The 20,539-nt window shown below is 39.9% G+C and overlaps 1 protein-coding gene across 1 annotated transcript in view; it reads left to right on the forward strand.

Moving 5' to 3' along the window:
- The first annotated feature begins 264 nt into the window (after positions 1 to 264).
- Positions 265 to 20,539, forward strand: part of LOC142964380 (leucine-rich repeat transmembrane neuronal protein 4-like) — a 39,010-nt gene continuing 18,735 nt past the window's right edge. Inside the window, 2 exon segments of the mRNA XM_076104676.1 lie at positions 265 to 316; positions 809 to 2,349. Of these exon segments, the coding sequence (XP_075960791.1) occupies positions 265 to 316; positions 809 to 2,349 (1,593 nt within the window).

Below are 20,539 nucleotides of genomic sequence, written 5' to 3' on the forward strand. Positions count from 1 at the left end.
CGTCCTTCCAAGGGCTTTGTAAGGTGGCGGGCTGAAATATGCATTATCCTGCTGATGTTGTGCGGTAACGTAGGAAACTATAGACAGAGGTTGATGAGCATCTCTTGGAGCTACTCACATCTCCGACAGGTGTGCGGCTGTGCGCAAAGCAGATCTGGCTGTCGCGCAAAGTGCGTACATTTTCCGAGCATTCAGGCATCCTGGGTGCGTGTCCAACTACTTGGACAAAACGCCGAGTGCTTCTAACATGTGGACCTGGGACGCATGCAACAGAGAGTCCTAACCATGAGGAGGAGCCGACACCGCACAAATATGGGTATGTACTCTGTTCAGCAAGGTACTTATGTTCTGCATTTCTGCGCAAAGTCTTCAGTCGTTTTCATTATTACAATTCATTCAAAGCAAATGTTGCTGGTGTCTTTGCCCCCTGCGGTTTGTGAGTGATGACTGCAGGCTGGGGGACCTGATGGAGTTTTTTTTCTCTCAGCAACTATTTGATGGATAAAGCCTGCTGCATGTGGTTATCAATCTCCTTTCCAATGTCTCAAGAAAATGACTTTGGCTGTTGTAATGTATGTAAGTGTGAACCTAGATTTGACATGAACACAGGGATGCAAATGAGGTAGGCTGCAAATAACCCCTTCTGTTAACAAATGCCTCAGAACACAGTATGGGTTTTACCGTTTGGTTCACAGATTCAGTTTAATTTATTATTTCATTCGGTTTTATTCTTTTCTCGTCTGTTTATTCATCCTGATTTGTGCGTGTTTTATGCTCTTCAGTCTATCACTTTTCTGTGTGTCTGCAGGACTTCTCGTGCTTTTCAGATGGCTTGTATTCACAGTGGTGGTGCCCGGCTGGCTGCTTGCTGCTCCAAGCGGCATCCGTGAGCGTCCCTGCCCCCAGAGCTGTAGATGTGATGGGAAAATAATATACTGCGAATCCAATGCCTTCCTTGACGTGCCAAGCAATGTGTCTGTAGGCACACAGGGCCTCTCCCTGCGTTACAACAGCCTGATGAACCTCAGAGACCACCAGTTTGCTGGCCTGAGTCAACTTGTTTGGCTCTACCTCGACCACAATTACATCAGTGATGTGGACGGCCAGGCTTTTCATGGGATACGAAGGCTCAAAGAACTGATTCTCAGCTCGAATAAGATCACGAAAATAAAAAACAACACTTTTCACGACGTTCCGAATTTACGTAATCTAGACCTTTCCTACAATAAACTGCAGGTTCTCCAGCCTAATCAGTTTGTGGGTCTACGGAAACTACTCAGTTTACATTTGAGGTCGAACTCTTTAAAAACGGTCCCAATGAGAGTTTTCCTTGACTGTCGTAACCTGGAGTTTCTTGATATTGGCTATAACAGGCTACGGAGCCTCACACGTAACGCCTTTGCAGGACTTCTTAAACTCATCGAGCTTCATCTGGAGCACAACCAGTTCTCAAAGATAAACTTTGCTCATTTCCCTCGCCTGACTAACCTGCGGGCGCTCTATTTGCAATGGAACCGTATCAAACTGCTAACCCAGGGCCTGCCGTGGATGTGGACCTCCTTGCAAAAGCTGGACGTCTCTGGAAATGATCTCCAAGTGTTGGACCCAAGTACATTTCAATGCCTCCCTAATCTTCAGACTCTCAACCTGGACTCCAACAAGCTCAGCAATGTGTCTCAGCAGACAGTGGAGGCTTGGATTTCCCTCACCACCATCAGTCTGGCTGGTAATCTGTGGTACTGTAACCCCAACATATGTCCCCTGGTGGCCTGGCTCAAGGCCTTTAAGGGTAACAAGGAGTCCGCAATGATCTGTGCTGGCCCCAAGGAGGCACAAGGTGAGAAAGTGACAGATGTGGTGGAGACTTATAACATCTGTACAGTGACACCGGCCCCCATCCCCTCAACGACATTGCCCCTCACTTCTGCATTTGAACCTGAGCTGCTGCCTTTCCCCACACAGTCTGTGGTGGATAAGAAGCTGGTCTGGAACAGGACAGCCTCCCCTACTCCTTCCGAGGCCTCCCCCACCATCCCTTTGCCAGACACTGAGTATGTGTCCTTCCACAAGATCATAGCTGGTAGCATGGCACTCCTCTTATCTGTGGCTATAATTCTACTGGTAATCTATGTCTCATGGAAGCGCTATCCCAGCAGCATCAAACAGCTTCAGCAGCGCTCGGCGGTTAAAAAGCGCCAGAAAAAGGCACGGGAGACTGAGCGTTCCCTTAATTCACCACTGCAAGAGTACTATGTGGACTACAAACCTTCACACTCAGAGACTATGGATGTGCTGGTTAATGGGACAGGACCTTACACATACACCATCTCAGGCTCCAGGGAATGCGAGGTATGACCGTTGCCCTACAAAAATCCATTTCCACTGCGAGGCATGAGAGGTAAATTTTCTAACAATCTGCGGAGAAAACTACTTTTTTTTCTCGTCTGCTCTTGTCTGTTTTGGGATAAGAAAGCAAGGGTCAGTGCATGGTGACTTGTTTTACAACATGCTGGGTTTGTTCGGTTCCATATGATTACCCAGCTGTTGTTCTGAATCATACAGTTTTATTGCTAAAATATGATTTGCATTAGTTGAAACTGCAGTGGCAGCTCCTCTCCTTGGAGAACTTACATACAGCAAGATGCATTATGCACAAAGTAGGTACATCTGTCATCCCTGACATAAAAGAGCCCATTGATGAATCTACGTATTATCAGCCAGCCTATTATTTATTCACAAATGGCTTGCTGTCCAAAATAGAATGATAAAAAATGATAAGATCAAGTCACTGTGCAGGGGGTCCTTTCCTATCCTGTGCATTTGCTACAACAGCTGTAGTAGCAAATACACGAGTCCTGTGAGTTTTGAAATTGGTTTTGTGCTGTATTGAATATGTTAATATTTACTATCATACCAGCTGATTATATGTCCCATTCTCATTTTCTGCCTCTAGCAATCATGTACTTAGAATTTCAGTCAGGAGTTTAATTTACAAAGTTCAAACATTCACCGCAGAGTGGAGAACAATATAAAGGTCTGCAGCCAAACAAAAGATAAATTATGCAGTTGGGCTTGATTTCTGTCCGGCTTTAGTGTACTTCTGCAGTAACAAACTTCATTATGCTGCTTTTGTGTAATCTCAGAAAGATAAAGAAACTATTCGGCTACACAAGTGAGACTTTTGTCCAAAAAGTTTAAATTGAAATTCTCATCCCAGACTCCTTCACATGGCTGACTCTGAACCAGTGGTACGACGCTGAGGGACTAATCAGTTTGCTCATGCTTAATTAGGCGCTTTTTTGCCTGTGTAGTCTTTCCCCCCCTAATGCTATGCATCTGTCTCTCTTTGTCCAGCATCTTGTTTTTCTTCATTTCATTTGCTAGTATGGTTAAATGTGAGTAACAGGACATGTTGTGCTGGGAAAGACGTCATTCTACTGGAATCGTATAGCCGCACATTTTGTCGGACTCACCTGCTGTGAAGGACAGGAGACATCTTTCTGTGAGCGCAGCTCAGAGACAAAGTTCTCTCTCACACTCCCGCACAGCTCATTTTCTATATTCCACTTGGACCCTATAAATCATTTCATAACATGTCTTAAGTCAGTAGATTGCACTGTAGCACCACTTACATTCTTGTAGTGTCCTTTACTGAAGTCACTGGAGAGGCCCTCACAAATATGTTTCATTGTTTTAGTATCGTCAAATACTACGAGGTACACAGGTAGCTAAATCAGGTCTTTGTCCGATTATCTGCGGCAGAGCATTTTGTCAAACACACAGGAAGCTTGAGGTGAGGTGGTCGGCTCATCAATCTTGTAGCCTTCATGTGAGAATGTGGCATGGGAGCATTAAATGGCAGACCTAATGGGGCTTTTGCAAGCTAGAATAACTAATAGCCCATCAGAGGTAAGGAGCCGAGACTTCCCTCAGCTTTGTTATTCCTTGCCCTCTACAGCTCAAGGGAGCAGCCTTAGTTGTTAAAAATGTAATGGGATTTTTTTTTTCTGTGTGTATGTGCGTGTATTCAATTTTGTGACAAACACTGCAATGTAATGTAAGAACACATGCTACAGCAGAGGATTTTCCAAACCACAACCAGATTTGTATGCAAGTTAGAATGATGTGTTTATACTTTCAAACAGCTGCATTATTTGATCTAATGCAGTATAATGTTTAAAAGCCATGTAACTTGCATCAGAATTCAGTATAGGTCACATTGCAAGAAGCCTGTGATGTGCAGTGATAGTGTCTAGGGCAATTAGCATCACAATACAGGCAATGCAGCACAGTGTCTCCTGATATATGAGAATGCCTTTCAGTTTTATTGAATGGCACACAGTGGAGAGTGTCAAGAAAGATGCAAGTGATAGAGATACTGTATATGTGAAAAAAGGCTGCTCCAGGGTTCAAAACCAACAATCAAAAGCAAATGCCCCCATAGTGAGCCCCCTGCACATTAGTTTAGCTATCCCAGATAGCAAGCACTTAGGCTATTAGCTGCATTTTCAATTAGGAGAAAGAGCTTTGTAATTGAAGCCTGTTATCTTCTGCACATGCCCAGACTAACTTGGAGTAAATTTGTTTCTATAGATTTCCTCAGCACAGCTCAGCAAGTTGGCTTCGAAAACTGCAAACTGAACTCAGCGAGAATGAATTTCGATGAACACTTTGAACTGTGTCGTTCCACGGTCTTCCTGTGGCACATTATTAAAAGCCCTCTCTCCCTTGAATGCCATCCACTTCTGTGCTCACAGAGCAGCTGCAGTGGTGATCCGTGGGGTCCACCCACGGATCATCTCTTGCAAAGTTAGTTCAGAAAATATTACAGTGAAAAGCCCGCCGTCTCAGCCAAAGGAGATTCTTGTACTTGGGCAGAATTTGCAAGAATGAATAAGTTGAGCAGATCCTGCTCATAGATTATTAAAGTGGGCTGTGAGAGAGCAGATGAAGTGAGTAGAAAGGAAGGTGCGCCGCTGCTGGTGCATCTAACTGACTGATAGAAATGCTCTCTTAACTGCTAGACCAAAAATTACTACACTTTTTAACTTCACTAATTCTTACAAGTGAAAGGGTCAGGATCATTGTAATGTTAACACTCTGATGAGCAAACTAGTTTTTAAAGTAACAATTTAAGCCAGCACAAGCCTTAATTATGCATTAAGTTGTTTTTATTTTTCCTGCATTTGAAATCAGAAATGTGGCACCCTGCATCCTGCTCCCGGTTATATTCAAAACTAAGGGCTCCTATGGATCTAATCAGTGTTTGCCTATTACAAATCCTGCAGCTGTGGGTACATTTTATTCAACAAACATTTGCTTAATTTTTAGGCTCTAGAATATGAGCCCCATCTTTGAAATGTCACGAAAAAGAAACAAAGATGATGAGCGATCAAAATATTCTGCCTCGGCTTGCCAAGATGGCAGCTTGTACTTCATCCGTGCGTAAATGCACAGAAGGCAGGCTTCCATCATACGAAGGAAGTTTGACAGCTTTCAATATTTGTTGTTCACTTGCCAAAGAAAGGTTAGTGGAACGGCCTCTAAAAAAAGGGTGCGTCATTTCTTTGACGCGTCAGTTTGTATGTTGTAGGAAGCATGTATTGGTGTAATTTATGATAAAACAACACACCATGCAGCGATGAAAGGTAACACACATACTGTATGACAAAAATAATCTGTGTTTTTAGTAACTCCACAAGAAGCAATATCTTTTGCCATTAATCCTCATTTTTCTTGGTCATCGTCTTGTTTGGTGGAATCGGAAATTTACTGCAACTGAGGATGGCAATGATCCATGGGTCCACAGAAGTAGACCACTTATCTTTTATCACACCTGATGATTTTGTGAAAAATGGACTTTGGTCAGCTCCGTTCAAACCCAAATGCAGTAAAATGCAGGGAGATACCGCCTTTTAAGTAAATTGGCTGTAACAGCCCTTACAAAACATTTTTTAGTGTAATGTATTACTTGTCATCGGTAATGAAATGAAAGAAAAAACATACTAAACTCACTAATACATTTTTGTCCATGATAACAGTGGCTCAATGTGTTTTGTGACATTGGGGACCGGTCATGTAATTATGGAAATTTAACGTTTTTTTCTAAAGCAAGTTTCACGTTCATATTTTTTTGTCTGCAGTCAAGCCAAATAAACTGCTCAGGAGAGCAACAGGCAATGAATGCACTTATGTATGTGAAATATGAAGGTGCTGCTGTTCACTTAGCACAAAAACTAGAGAAGGTGTGTGTGTGTGTGTGTGTGTGTGTGTGTGTGAAATAATTCATTCTTTTTAGAAAGAAAATGAACAGAAAAAAACAATATTACAGAAACTGAAGCAAAAATCAAGGATCTCCAAGGTCAAAATATACAAAAGAACCCACACAAACCATTAAATAAAATCTCAATTATTCTATTGAATCAAGGCTACAAGGCTTCCTTAAAGTCACCAAGTCTTTTACACATTAAACTCATTAACAGCAGCACTGGAAACTCACAGCTCATGGGCCAAGAGGGGAGGAACACCGTTTTTGGGAGATCCACTGATTGTTGAATGAGATCCAGGTGTGGGTGTTCAGACACTCAGGTGTGATCGATCAGGAGGGGCATAGCAGGCCTGAAACATACAGAGAGACAGCTCTCTTTCAATAAGAGTTCAGGGGAAAAATCACTGGACGTAACAGTAACAATAATATACGAACAGCTCCTCTAAAGTTCACTGCAAAGTTATATCTCGTTTAAATGAAATATCTGCAAAAACCAAAGTGTAAAAGCAACATACAGGGAGCTGTATGCATATTTCTTAATATTTAATAGTTTACTTGGCAACCTTAACGACTTTAAGGAAAGAGGCATTTCACCCGGTTTCCAATCCTCTAAACTAACTTTCAGTAAGAAAGCAAAAAAGCGTATTTCCCAAAATGTTGAACTCAATAGTGACTCTATACTAACTATGTACAAGTCTCTAGGTATGCCAAAGATAGATTTAGCGAAATGTATCAAAAACGGAATTTACACAGTTTCCATTTTCAGCCCGTTCTCCTTCCCAGGGCTTCAAATACCGACGCTTTTTCACGCCCCTCAGCTTCTGACAACGACGCTCAAGGCACCCTTTAGCATCTGTGTAGACTGCAATACAAACCCATCCACACCATTATTAGTGGTGAAACGTTCATTCATTTGATTGTTTTTGCAGGGACAGTGCACTATTAAAACAAATTGTATTCATTTATTTTATTTTTTCAGTATATTACAGTCATGATGATCCCTTGGCTTTTAATCAAATTGTTTTAGGATTTGTTTATAGAGTGAGGACACAGGCTTGAGTGTAGTCAAACCTGTGACCAGGTTGTTATGCAATGACACAGATGGGGAAACATTATTGTGTGCACAAAAAGCTGTGCAGCGGACCGAGACAACTGATGCCCGAAAGTTATTCAGAATACACTTAGCATTGCTTGATGACCCTAAAGACAGGTTTGCGTCAATTATGATGCCTAGATTTTTAATTATATACATAATAAATAATATTGGTCCTAAAATAGACCCTTGAGGGACCCCTACTTTACAACTAGCAAATGAGGAACACTTAGAACCCTCTAGTACATTGTTTCCACTTATTTAAGAAGCCGTCCATATAAGTCATTGAAAGATAAATTCAATTTAGAGAGTTTTTAAACTGTCATAATTAACTTTGTCAAATGCCTTCTTAAAATCGAAAAACTAGTTCTAACAACAACGCCATTATCAAGATGACTTTTTACATGTTCAATAAAAAAGCTATTTGCTGTTTCTTACAAATGATCCTTTCAGAAACCTAATTGCAGAGTAAATTTACTTTCATTTAAATGAGAGACAAACTGATCACAAATTACATTTTCCGCAAATTTAGAATCTATTGAGAGGATACTAATGGGTCAATAATTTGACTGGATAGTTGTTTCACCTGATTTAAAGACAGGGGTCACCACTGCAGCCTTCCAAGAAAACGAACCATATGAGTGTGTTACTTGTCAGATGGGTAAAAGGCTTACATAATATGGATTTATAATTTCTAACAAATCATGCATCAATATCAAAGACATCCTTAGACTTAGGCCCTTTTAGGCAATTGAGTTCTTTTATTACAGCAGATTCGGAGACATTTTCAATTGTGAAAACAGGAAATTCATTATTTGCAGGTTCAAGAACTCTTGATCTTACACCAAAATGATTGGCCAAACCGTGTACTCAATCTACAAAGAATTAATTAAAGATTGTAGCGATTTGATATATCTATCTCTTATCGCTCTTGATTGTTCCTTTATTACCCAATTTTTAACTAAACTGAACTCCTAAAATATTCTCTTGTGGTAAACCAAGAACTGCCTTCATGTCTCTCAGCTTCATTAACCTCCAAAGATGCTCATTTAACCGTGCTAGATTATATTTATTTTACGAGAGTGTGAGACCTTTTTGCAAAATTCATTTTTAGTCTCACTGCTTATGTCCATCATGATATTAGATGTCTTTCTGTGTCACCAGGCTGCTGAACGTCATTTAGGCCAACATGCTTTAATTTATCCTCAAATGGACTTTTTTGGTGTAAAAAAAACAAAAACGTTTACCCTCTTGTCATTATAGAAATCGATGTTTTAGATTTCTTCCAGTTAAGGCTAGATTATGATCTGACATAACTGTTAGCAGATTAAAAGCAGATTATTCTTTCAGGTTTATTAGTACAAAATAACATCTATCTGTGATGATTGGGTAACCCTGGTTGGGCCTTAAATTTTTTGAATGAGATCACAAAGATTTTTTTTTTGGTTGTTTTCTCAGCCCAATGCATATTAAAATCCCCTAATACAGTAAGTACATTAAGTAAGGATTTTAGTTTGTCATAAAACATGTTAAAATAAAATGATATTAGAATTAGGGGGTTGGTATATGCCAGCAAGGGTAACAGACATACTATACAATAGAGACAGCAACGCTTAAGTCTAGCAAGGAATTAGCATTGTTTTGAAGTTACATTTATGATGTTTGTGATGTGTTTTCAGTACTCATGTTACCTTGTTTATATTTCAATTGATTTACATACCTATTTTAAGCCAAAACATGATGTTTTTCCTACATCTAACCAAGTGATTTTGTTGCATAGACCTAAGAAGGCGTTTTTGTTTGAATTCACACGTTGACCACGTGTTTACTGCGACAGTATGCTGGGCCACCCAGTGCTTTAGAAAGTGATGCCAAGGGGTCTGACAAAGCGCCAGCATGTGACCAGTTGGGATCTGGACATGTTGCCCATTTCGTTCCAGCCAAGGCTGTGATTTCATGCCGAGTTAAAATATTGCAGTGGGACTCATTAGCACAAATGCACGTCATCAGACCTCAGACCTATCTTTGGTGTTAAGCACCTCTCAGCTTGTTCTGTGCGTGGGGTGAGATCTCACCCAAATATACACACTGCTATATTAATGATTCTGACTTTTGGCAGATGTGATGTCTGCTCTGATGAGTAGGTGGAATACATTTAACAACACAAGAGACAAAACAAGATCTGTGCCTGTCATCTAGCATGGTTTGTTTAAAATGAATACGGCAATTCTATTGTCTCATAATAATTAATCTTAGCATCTATTCTTTCATCCAATCGATGTTTTCCCGTTTTTATTATTCTCATTATGATGTACTAATAGAACATGCCCCAGCTTGCTAATAGCTTAATCTGGCACAGGCGGAAAATATGATGTTCTTCTTCCACGCTTCAACACAGACAATATTGAATTTCACTCTGGGTTAGATGTACTTATTAACAGAATGTATACTGCTATTTGTGTCTCTGACTGATCATTACAGACTCTCGCAAGCCTAAAGCCAGACGAGTGATAGTCGCTAGTAGATCACTGAGAAAACATTTTGCCGCTGAGGAAAAATAAATGAAAGTCATCGCTTCGTTGACCTCCAAACCTCCATTTTAAATTGAGGTCAGCACTGATTGACAACATCATTAACTCTGATATGCACTTGATATTGCACAATAACCTGGTCCTTCACTTAAGCTCAAGATCAAATTAACTTGTCTGTTATAAACAAATCAGGTGAGTCCGTACATGCACTGTACTGTACAATGTATTGTAACAAATAACTCTGGAAATTATAAAATGGAGTTTGAGGACCCATCTTTACCCAAACTAATTTGTGTAAAAATGAAAAAGACCACTGAGATGAATCAAACGAATTCACCCTTTCCCATCACACAATCTCTAGTGGTCCTCGGCTCCTGCAGCCACACATAAACCATGATGAATATTTAATGGCTTATTAAACTTCTCTTCTCTTTTGTGTTCGAGGCCGTTTTTGTTCCGGCAATGGTGAATCAGCTGAAACCGGTTTTGTGTTAATTAAAAGTCTGTTTTGATGGAAACCCTCTCTAGATACTGAAAATCTCACACTCGGTCAAAATCGCTGATGTCAATAATCAACTCGATGTGTTATTGAAAACAAGGGTTGAGCTACAGCAATAAAGTGCACAGCTGTGCTAGAAGCATTGTTAGGCTGCAGCTCATGCACAGCTGTGCGGTGATCTCAAAGCTACCCAGCTCACAACGAAGAGACTAACATGCTGATGTTCAAAATCTTAGGTTAGCAAGTTAGAATGGTAATATTTGTTGTTAGGATTCATCTTCAGGAAACCACGAATGCACACAATTTCATGACAATCCATCAAACAGCTGTTGAGATATTTCAGTCTGAACAGACCTCACCAACAGTTTGACGTTGCCATCCATCAAGTAATTTCGCAAGCAGGGCTAACTATTCCGAAATCAAACGATAAAATGTGTCGTTTGTAAATGCTCTCCAGAACGACACACACACACACACACACACACACACACACACACATACATATATATATATATAAAAAAGCTATTTACTGTAAAAATGCTAAAATTAAACCAAAACCGTTTTCTTATCTTACATATCTATGGTTACGGTTTGGTTGGGGTTAGGCACAAGGGTTGTTGTCATGGTTACAATAATAACCACTTGGTCAAGGTTAGGGAACGATGATGGTCAAAATTAAAAGAAAGTTTGGATCATTATTCCTGCTGCAGATGTTTAGGTGGAGCTCATTTAACACCTTTAAACACTGTTGTTCAGCTTGGGTAGTTAGGAAGGGTTTGAAAAATTATAATGTGCAAAGTAAGTAACTAAAGCTGCCAATCAAATGTAGTGGAGTAAAAAGTACAATATTGCCCTCTGAGATGTGGTGGAGTGGAAGTACAACGTTGAATAAAATGGAAATACTCAAGTAAAGTACCTTGAATTTGTACATAAGTACAGTACTTAAGCAAGTATACTTAGTTACATTCCACCACTGATCATAATATTTACTCTTAAATCTCACAGCTTATCAAAACCATGCAATTTACTGCTTTTTATAAAGAGGTGGAATAATATTGAGCAGGATTGAGTTCAGTCCTCCACAACAGTCCCTGTTTCTCATGTGGCCCCTTGGGAAGAATAATTGCCCACCCCTGGTCTACAGTCGTAAATTGTCAATTTCCAGTCTTATCTGAGCAATTATTATAAATGCCTTAAAGGAACTACTTTATCAAGCAATTTTGATGCTCTGCTATATTTGAAGATGTGCCTTGCTTTTCTGGACTCAGTTTGTTGTTTCAGGATGTAATGCAATTCATCCACTGCAACATTTCAACTTCAGGGGTGAACATCTAGTTTTGGTGACAGACGCTCAATTTCACACCGGCATTCAACCTTCCATCATAAAAGAGAAATGTATTATAGAAGAGGCACGGAAACCAATTTCTCTGCTGACAGCTGCCTCAACAGAGCACAATGCAATGCAGACTCGTGATATGCTGTGGTTTGACTGAGGGGTGTGACTCTTTTGACTCTCCCTATATGCTATCACTGTGTAGACTCTGTCAACAGGCACATTCGGCCCAAAGCAACAAGCTCACCCTCACTTCTCTGGCGGTTTTCGAAAGGCATTTAGGGAAACGCAGGAAATCGTTAACTGAAGTCGAAACCGGTGTGGCGAGTTGAGGGAAGTTGGGTGGCCAAAAAGTAATTTATGTCACCTCAATGCTAAATCTCTTCTGGCATGCACAGAGCACCACAGATTGATAATGCATAACTGTAAGTGAATCCAAGAGAAGATTTTTCCATTAAGTCTTCAGTCTGAGTTAGAGCCGAGGAACAAAATAACTATTTCAATTCTCTGGGAGTCCGGACCAATGTTTCCCCTGAAAAAAGTATTTGCAGAAATCAGTAAATTTCTCCTAACTTCTCAAAAATATCAATTCCATATTGAGTGTCCTATTACAGCATATCTAACAATCAGTTATCACAAGCCCTGGATTCTCTTTGTTGAAAAAATTGCTCACTCAATCTGTGATATTTCCGCTTTAATATAATTTGACAGCATATCTAGCATTTTATGAAAAGTGGGATGCTGCGGGGAGAGAGAAAAATACAACTTGAACTTTTTTGACATAACATTTTATGCTGTTTTATGGTCACAGCAGCAACGTTAATTTTTCAACTCAGCTTCAAGCGGTTACTGCCTATTTAGCCCCTTCATTTTATTATGATTCATTTAATTAGGGTTATTAAGTTAATTCGCATGAGGTGCTGTAGTTCTGCCTACTGTGTCACTTTCATTCACTGCAAAATAACTTAAGAGTGATACTTAAAAGAGAGCGGATAGTGTTGACTTGGCACATTACAACATGTCCCAGTAAGTTGGTGGACTGCTGTTTGTAACTCAACCCTCCTCCGCATAAAGAAAGGACAGTTTCTTATATTTCTTTCCACTAGACAGGATTTTGATGTAATGTTGGAAGTGTACCTCAAGAATAGTATTGTGATTTCTCCAGAAACTAAAGCCCCCTCATCATGTAGCCACAATGTCTCAGTCTGTCTGATGGGACAAAACGTTGAGTCAGAGAGCACAAACTGAAAACGATGCAGCAAATCTGCCAACTTCTCATCCTCCTCATTGTGAATTGCCTGTCAGGCAGCTGCATGTGTTTGAGGGAGATTTCCCCCCTAAGAATGGCACATTTCTGTTCGCTATTATTTGGAGGTGTTCCTATACTTCCGTGTGGTCTATAGGCACCGCTGACACAATGACAGATATTTACTAGAGAAAACAACTGTTTAAAGAAACGGTTAAACAAGGCAAAGCGGCCACAACCATGCCAGCAGCTCTGTGAGGCTGTACTTGGGAACATCGGTGCTTTGAGCGAAATAATAATGTCAGCATACTAACATTTCTCGCAATAAGTGTGTTTCAAATTTGGCCGAGGTGGAAGTGTTTATGTATCAATAACAGCAAAATGCAACGAAGTGCAATAAAAACAGACTTAGCAATTAAATCACCACGTACATGACGCATGTGACTTAAACATAAGTCGTGCTTCCCCTCATTGGAGAGACTAAAAGATCAGATCTGTGATGCAAGGTGTGTACTCTCTTCTTCTGCAGTGGTTAATGGTACCCATCTATAGAATTTGCGAAACCAACTGTTCATCTTGAAGAGTCCAACTTCAAATTTCACATGAACAGTAACTGCATTAATTTGCTCTTACTGTTAATGTGAAATTTTCGGGGATTTCAGTCCAAATTCATGAGACATTTGAATGAAAACTTGACTAATGACAATGTTTACATTATGATGCTTAGCAAGTCTAATATGTTCCATATTCACAGTTTTAGCTAAGTCTATTAGCAGCGTAACGTTAGCTGATTAACGCTGAACACAAAGTACAACTGAGGCTAATGGGAATGTCATTTAGAAAGTATTTGGTATCTAACTAAAATATTTGACAAATTAAACTTCTGACCTAATAAATGAAAAGTTAGGTCATCACCAAGTCATTAGGATTCATCATCTGGGGAACATAAATGTCTGTACCAAATGTCATGGTAATAAATCAAACAGTTGACGAGATATTTCACTCAGAAAACTCTCCTGGTGGCGCTAGAGGAAAAGTCATCACACAACTCAAAAGGATCATGGGTAGTCATGAGGATTCATCATCTGGGAAAATGAATGTCATGTTCACAGATGATGAATCCAACACTTTGAGCCAATCCATTGTGTAGATTTTGACATATTTTGCTGGATCAGCAGAAGGTTTGGTCTTGATATTTGATAATAAAGTGGAGAATCACTGTAGTCAGAAGCATTCCTTCTCTGTGTACCATCTGTACCAAATTGAATATTTGCCGGCGTGTAATTTGTTGTGACATGTATTGTGCACAGGTAGAGGAAAGCGAGGGATTCATCTCTCCATTTTCACTCTGTGTGCCAATGTCTCCTTTTTGAATCAGACAAATGGGTGAGCCCTTTGTTCTGGAAGAACATTGTTACTAGCCCCATGTGAAAGGCATGTAATACGCTCTGATCGGCAGGGTGCATTAGCAATCAAAATCTAAAAGGCTTTTTGGATTTGAGTGAGTAGCGATCAGGCAAATATTAGCATAAAATCTCACTCCATGCTGGGCAAAATGACAGTGAATGTGGTCATTCGCAGAAAACAAAAACAACACTATCTACACCATGCAGTATGTGGGAGAGATCATCCTGTCAGGATTATATGTGCTCTGACTGAGCAGAATTTAAACAGACCTCAGTTGATTTCTTTCCCTACAATTATCCATTCCCCAGGTACCATACTCCATGTTTTAGTGCCGTGTCTTTTTTCACCAACATCCTCCTCTGGCCATGTTTCCTCAGTCAGTGAAACAACAGGTCAACAAGCCAGGTAACCTGCAGTAGGTAGACAAACACAAGGTGATGCTTTTCTTCACAGTAGAGTATACTTGGTCTTGTTTTGGACAGTTAGTAGAAATCTGTAGGACATTTTGCAGGGAATCCAAACAAAGAACTCATGAGATACTGTATACTGACAAGAGAGGACCAGAACTAGTTTTTGGGGAAAATCAGCTTCTTTTTGTCCGGCCACTATACCCTGCAATCAAATTAACTTGGGTGTGACATATTGAGATAAAAACTTTTTTTTTGTTTTTTAACGGGCCATATTATATAGAGATTATTGATGTATGGAAAGGGAACTTTTTTATGAGGCCAAATCAAAATGATGAAACGGATAGAACAATGTTTGTTTTTTTATCAAATGAGTCGCACCTCACAGAAAGATGTTATCACTTGCATGCAATTGGAAAATGTTACATTTCCTAAAATGAACCTAGAGAGTTGATGCCGCGCCAACACCTGTTTGGTTCGGCTCAGTCGAGCTCTAGTGTGTTTGCCTGGTTAGTACGGTTCGTGTGAAAGCTGTCAATCAAACTCTGGTGCAGACAAGACCATTTGAAAATCTCAGTCTCTCGGCCCGCTTACAGTTGGACTCTGACGTTGTCATATGTGTTCTGAAACAAACTGACCAACTGGATTTTATGATTGAAGATTTAAGTCAAAAGCAAAAATTCCATGAGCTGGTTGCAAACTATTCAGGAAGTGATCCTAAGCGATTTGTGTAAGCTATATATATTTATATATTTCTTCAAATAATTTGGCTACCATGATAACATGTGCGTCAGTATATTAGTGCAGTGATTTTCTCTGATCTATCAGAGAGTCAAGAGCAGTTCAAATTGCGATATGTTGAACTTGTGTCCTATTCTTTATTTTGGCACTTCATCAAGTCCATTAAAAAAAGAACAGTGTAGCTACCTCACAGAAATATCGCTCTTCTTCTTTTTTTGTCCTGTCTCTACCTGTTCTAAAATGGAAGGAGTATATGTCTGTCTGTACGTATGTCCTTTGACTTTCTTGATTTTCTCTTCATCCAATTGACTTCAAACTTGATGTGTGTATTGCTGAGAACCTGAAGAAGGAAAGTGTTGAGTGTAAAGTTGTTGGGATGAGCATTTCCTGAGAAAGCTGCAAGCAGTAAGACCCCATGGCCAAGCAATAGGCACCGCACTATTCATGAAATAATAACTACTTGTCTAAGGTTAGGGAGAGATCATGGTCATGGTTTAAAAGAAAAAAAGTCATAAGTCCCTCATGATGCAGAGCTCTGTTTCTCTGAGGTGGACAGACTCCCACATATACTGTCTGTATGGGATCTAATTCTGATGTAACAAATAGATTCAAAACACAAGAGACCAAGGTGCAGGGATACAGCATGTTCTGCAGAGCGTTGCTACCGCAGCTAAATCAGTGGGTGAGATTATCCCTGCAGCCAGGAGGAGAGGCATTTCATCAATTGGAGATCAGGACTTTGTATTGATCTTGCAGCCCATGCATGTTTGACGTTAACTGTCTCCCTGTTTTTGGTGACTCTTGATATCCGTTAGTCCCCATTTCCTTATCGCACAGATGAGTCAGCTTGCTGCAGTGGCAGAACTGAGGGGTCATTTTCTTCTGTGTAGTAGTTACTGCACACAAACTGTCCTCATATTTCCAGTCTTTTTTTCTTTGTTAGTTTTTTGCTCCTTATTTGACTCAACCCTGATTTTGAGATATACTGTCAAAGCAAATTAAATCCAATCTACCATTTTTAAATGCAAATGTAAGCAGCTTCAGAATGTAATTTTATAGACTCAATGATGGAAGCTATTTTCCCCTGCAGAGCATTTTATTGCCCACAATGCCTTTTTAGTGATGTTTATTTCTGCTATCCGCTACAGCGATACAGCAGCACACTTTGTAAAATATCTCCTTTTTCTCTAACTTAATATTTTGGTTTCATGCTTGACTTAGTGGAGAAAGGAGCTTCATGCATTCAGATGTCTCAAGTGAGCAGAAAAACAAGGCTGCTGATATGAATCGTTATGAGCAGCAGCATTTAGTTCAATCTACATCGCATCAACTCACAAGTCAAAGAGTAGCACATTCAAACATACTGCTGGAATCATGCCCAGCTTGACATCTCTCTTACAGCTTACTCACACACACACACACACACTGACACAGTGACATTCATTACCAAAGAGTTGGTACATGGTGGCGGCTACGTCCGACAGCAAAGGGAGGAAAACAAGTTTCATTGTGGAAATCATGAATAAGTCATCATCTGTTTGTCAGCAATTTACGAGTCAGGCGGCTGGAGATTTTCCAATTCAGTGACAATTACCGCAACAGATACTGGAAACCCATGACAAGGGCTCTAAAGCAACCCCTGAAGCGCGAGTGTGTGTTGGCTGACTCTCAATCATGATCCCGTTAATGTACTTGAAAGATGCTGAATGGAGAGATTTTTCAGTCTCATGAATTTTTCTCATAGTTAACTGTGTTTTTATATTACTACTGGTTACAGTCACAGAAAGGCTTGTCACAGTCGATTATGGAAGCTCCAGTAGGATTACAATAAGTGCAGCAAGGGCCACTTTATGGCGGAATTACTTTTGTGGTAATAATTTTGCATAATGTATGGCCTGAATTACATTCTGAATTTTTGAGCAACTAAATGGACAAGAAGAACTCCAACTATCGTGATATGACTGCAAAATTGGAGAAAATAAAATCCTGAAGTTGAACTTCCTGACATCTCAAAATTGCTTCAATTAATCATAGCTTATGTGGAAGCCAACAGCTATGGGCTCTATTAACAAGAATCAATGATGCAGGTTATCAGGTTCCTGAAAAACCTCAGCCGACCCTCTTCAATGTGGTGGCGCATCGGCAGGACACCAGGCTCCGCTCAGATCATTGAACTTCTCACCCGGTTATGTAAAGTGAGCCCAACCCCTCTGCAAAGGAATCTCATTTGGCGGATTGTGCCGGTAATGATGACGTTTTTCGGCTCTTGTAGCTGAGCGCTGGAACTGAAATACACCAGTGAATCTGTAAGCTTTTCTTTGCAGCTTAGCTATTTCTTTAAGACAGTTTTTTTTTTTACGTTACCGAAACATAAGCATACCTTTATATTCTTAGCAATAGCACTTGCCATTAAGATGAACAAGAATGCAAAAAGAATTTATGACATCTATAACGTTTTATTGTTAAGCCGCACTCAATTTTGGTATTGATGCTATCTGAGTCAGTGTTATCTATATAGACAGAAGTAGCTCAGCAACAAAAAGGGATTTTCAAGAAGGACAAAAAAACATTTCCTTTTGCTGAGACATATTTTTACAACTAATTTCCTGTATAGTGCTATACAACTTGAGCGTTAACAGTTTTTGAGGGGTGAATTACTGCCTAAACAGCTGCATGTGTATGACTCAGTGTCTAATCAGTCGAGATAAGAACATTGAAGTAAAGCAAGCAAAGAAGCAACATCCACATTGCTGGTACTTTGTTGCCTCTTTTCTCTCTGACTGTTTGTCTGAAATTTACAAGAGCTGTACCTCATGAAAATAGATGTCCCGCTGAATAGTGTATTGTAGCAAACATAATAACAAATTGCACTTCTTGTTTTCAGTGATGAGCTTTTTAGGACAAATCAGTCACACACACACACACACACACTCGTGTTTTCATGACTTATAGGGACATTACATTGACTTATATTAATTTCCTTGAAACTTACCCTAACCGCTACCAGCCTACCAGGTTACCCTAACCTTAACTTAAACCTAACCTTACCCTCACCTTAAACCAAGTCCTCACACTAAAACATATTGGTTTATGGTATGGGGACATGGATTTTGTCAACCATAAGGAAGGTGAGTCCCCACAATGTGACTGTGTAAACAGATACATGTCCTCAGAAAATGGGTAAAACATACCCAGTGCACACCCACACACACACACACACACACACACACACACACGGTCATGCTCTCATTCAGACCTTGGAGCGTTTTGGAGTGATCAATGCACCTGGTTTGGTTTCAGTGATTGTGTGGGTGTGTGTAGTGTACAGTATGTAGTGTAAAATATCACTTAGGCACATGTGTGTGTGTGTGTGTGTTTGTGTGTCGGCAGTGTCCACAGTGTTTTCCTGTCTTCCGCCCAATGCACACTGGGATCTGCTCCAGCTATTTGACGTGGATGAGACTTAAGATGCCGTACAATGAAAACAGATGTTTACTGGCATTGTGGAGAGGTAGTACTGTCCAAATTAATTGCGTTTACACGTTGAGAAGTACAGCACAGGCAAAAACTCATTTCTAAATGGTTGTGGATTATAATTGTTTTCAACACATATAAATGTAATGTGGACATACTGCATCTGAATACAACCTTGATTGATGCATTATGAATTCCAGGTAAAAGGGGTTTGTATACAGATGGAATAAATGACTTACTAGAATATGGAGCGTGCAGTGAAATGGAAGCTGAATGTCGGCACCCTCCAACAGGGCTACGATGAAGTCAGCCCTCTACTAACTGTGTTCATCACCTCCTGTTGTCCTCACACTTTCTTCACACAGTGCATGCAGAGGGTGGTATTCTTTAAAAAAGAAGAAAAAAAACTGGCCATCGATCACTGTTGGTGGTGTTTACTTGTTGTAGCCTCGTAGTGATTGGTCTGTTCAGAAGGGGGCCGATACAGCCTGAACCATGTTAATGTTCTCCTGCTGACAGAACACAGAGAAAAGAGGCAACAACTTTGAATCATGGTTGTCTACACTTACTCAGTGATAATTAATTGGCTATTTATGCATATTTGTAAATGTGACCGCATTCATGCTAAGCTCATCTTTTACATAATATAGGTTATTTTGAATTGAAATTTAGAAATGTTTTTTTAATGGGTTTTTGGTTAGATTCTTAGATGTAGAACTTGTGTTTGCTCAAGAGCTCATTTTCTGCATGATTCCAAAATCCCATTGGCTCATTGTTGAAGGAAAAATTGCAACGCTAACTTCCTCGTTGGCCTACAAAAATATGTCACGCCTGCACCACTCTATTGTTAAATAGATTGACTGCAAATGCAAGTACTACAAAACAAGACTATGTACCTTTACAGTGGTGTTGAGCTAAATGTTAATGTCAAAGTGATATTTATCTCGCTCACCTTCTTAGCAATTAACTGCATCTTTGCATGGTTCTGTCAATGTAATCCTATTGTGAATTGACTAAACAAGTGGCTTCATGTGGACATGTGACAAGCCTTAGACTTGGATCTCATGAATTGTGACTTGAGAAAAGATGAGTCAGTTCACATCTTTTGTACTTTTTCACCTTTGCTGATTACACTGTAGCTCTGTGAGTGCCAAGACCACAGGGCTAATTAGTCTTTCTCAAGTGATTGATTTCAAGGATGCAGAGACATGCCCGATGAGTAAAGCCTGTGATGACTCATGAGTCAAGATTGAGCATTTAGATCTGTAAAATTGTTTAGTACAAAGTACATAGATAAGTACAAAGATGTCAGATATGATTTCTCAGAGTCATAGATGTCAGACAGTGCTTACTTTATTGAGACACATACAACAGTTCCTCTAATATCTTATGAAGAAGTTACCATTTATTGTGAGTTTTCCTTCAAAAGTCCAGCAACACATGAACACTATTCTGAGTGAAAGACATGTTTTTCTTTGACCAGTCCAAACTTCCTGGTTATACTTCCTGGTTTGGTATTTTGTGGGATATCTAAGAATTA

The sequence above is a fragment of the Anarhichas minor genome, unplaced genomic scaffold (assembly GCF_050575085.1).
Source record: "Anarhichas minor isolate MPS153535 unplaced genomic scaffold, ASM5057508v1 ptg000030l, whole genome shotgun sequence".
In the NCBI taxonomy this organism is placed as follows: Eukaryota; Metazoa; Chordata; class Actinopteri; order Perciformes; family Anarhichadidae; genus Anarhichas; species Anarhichas minor.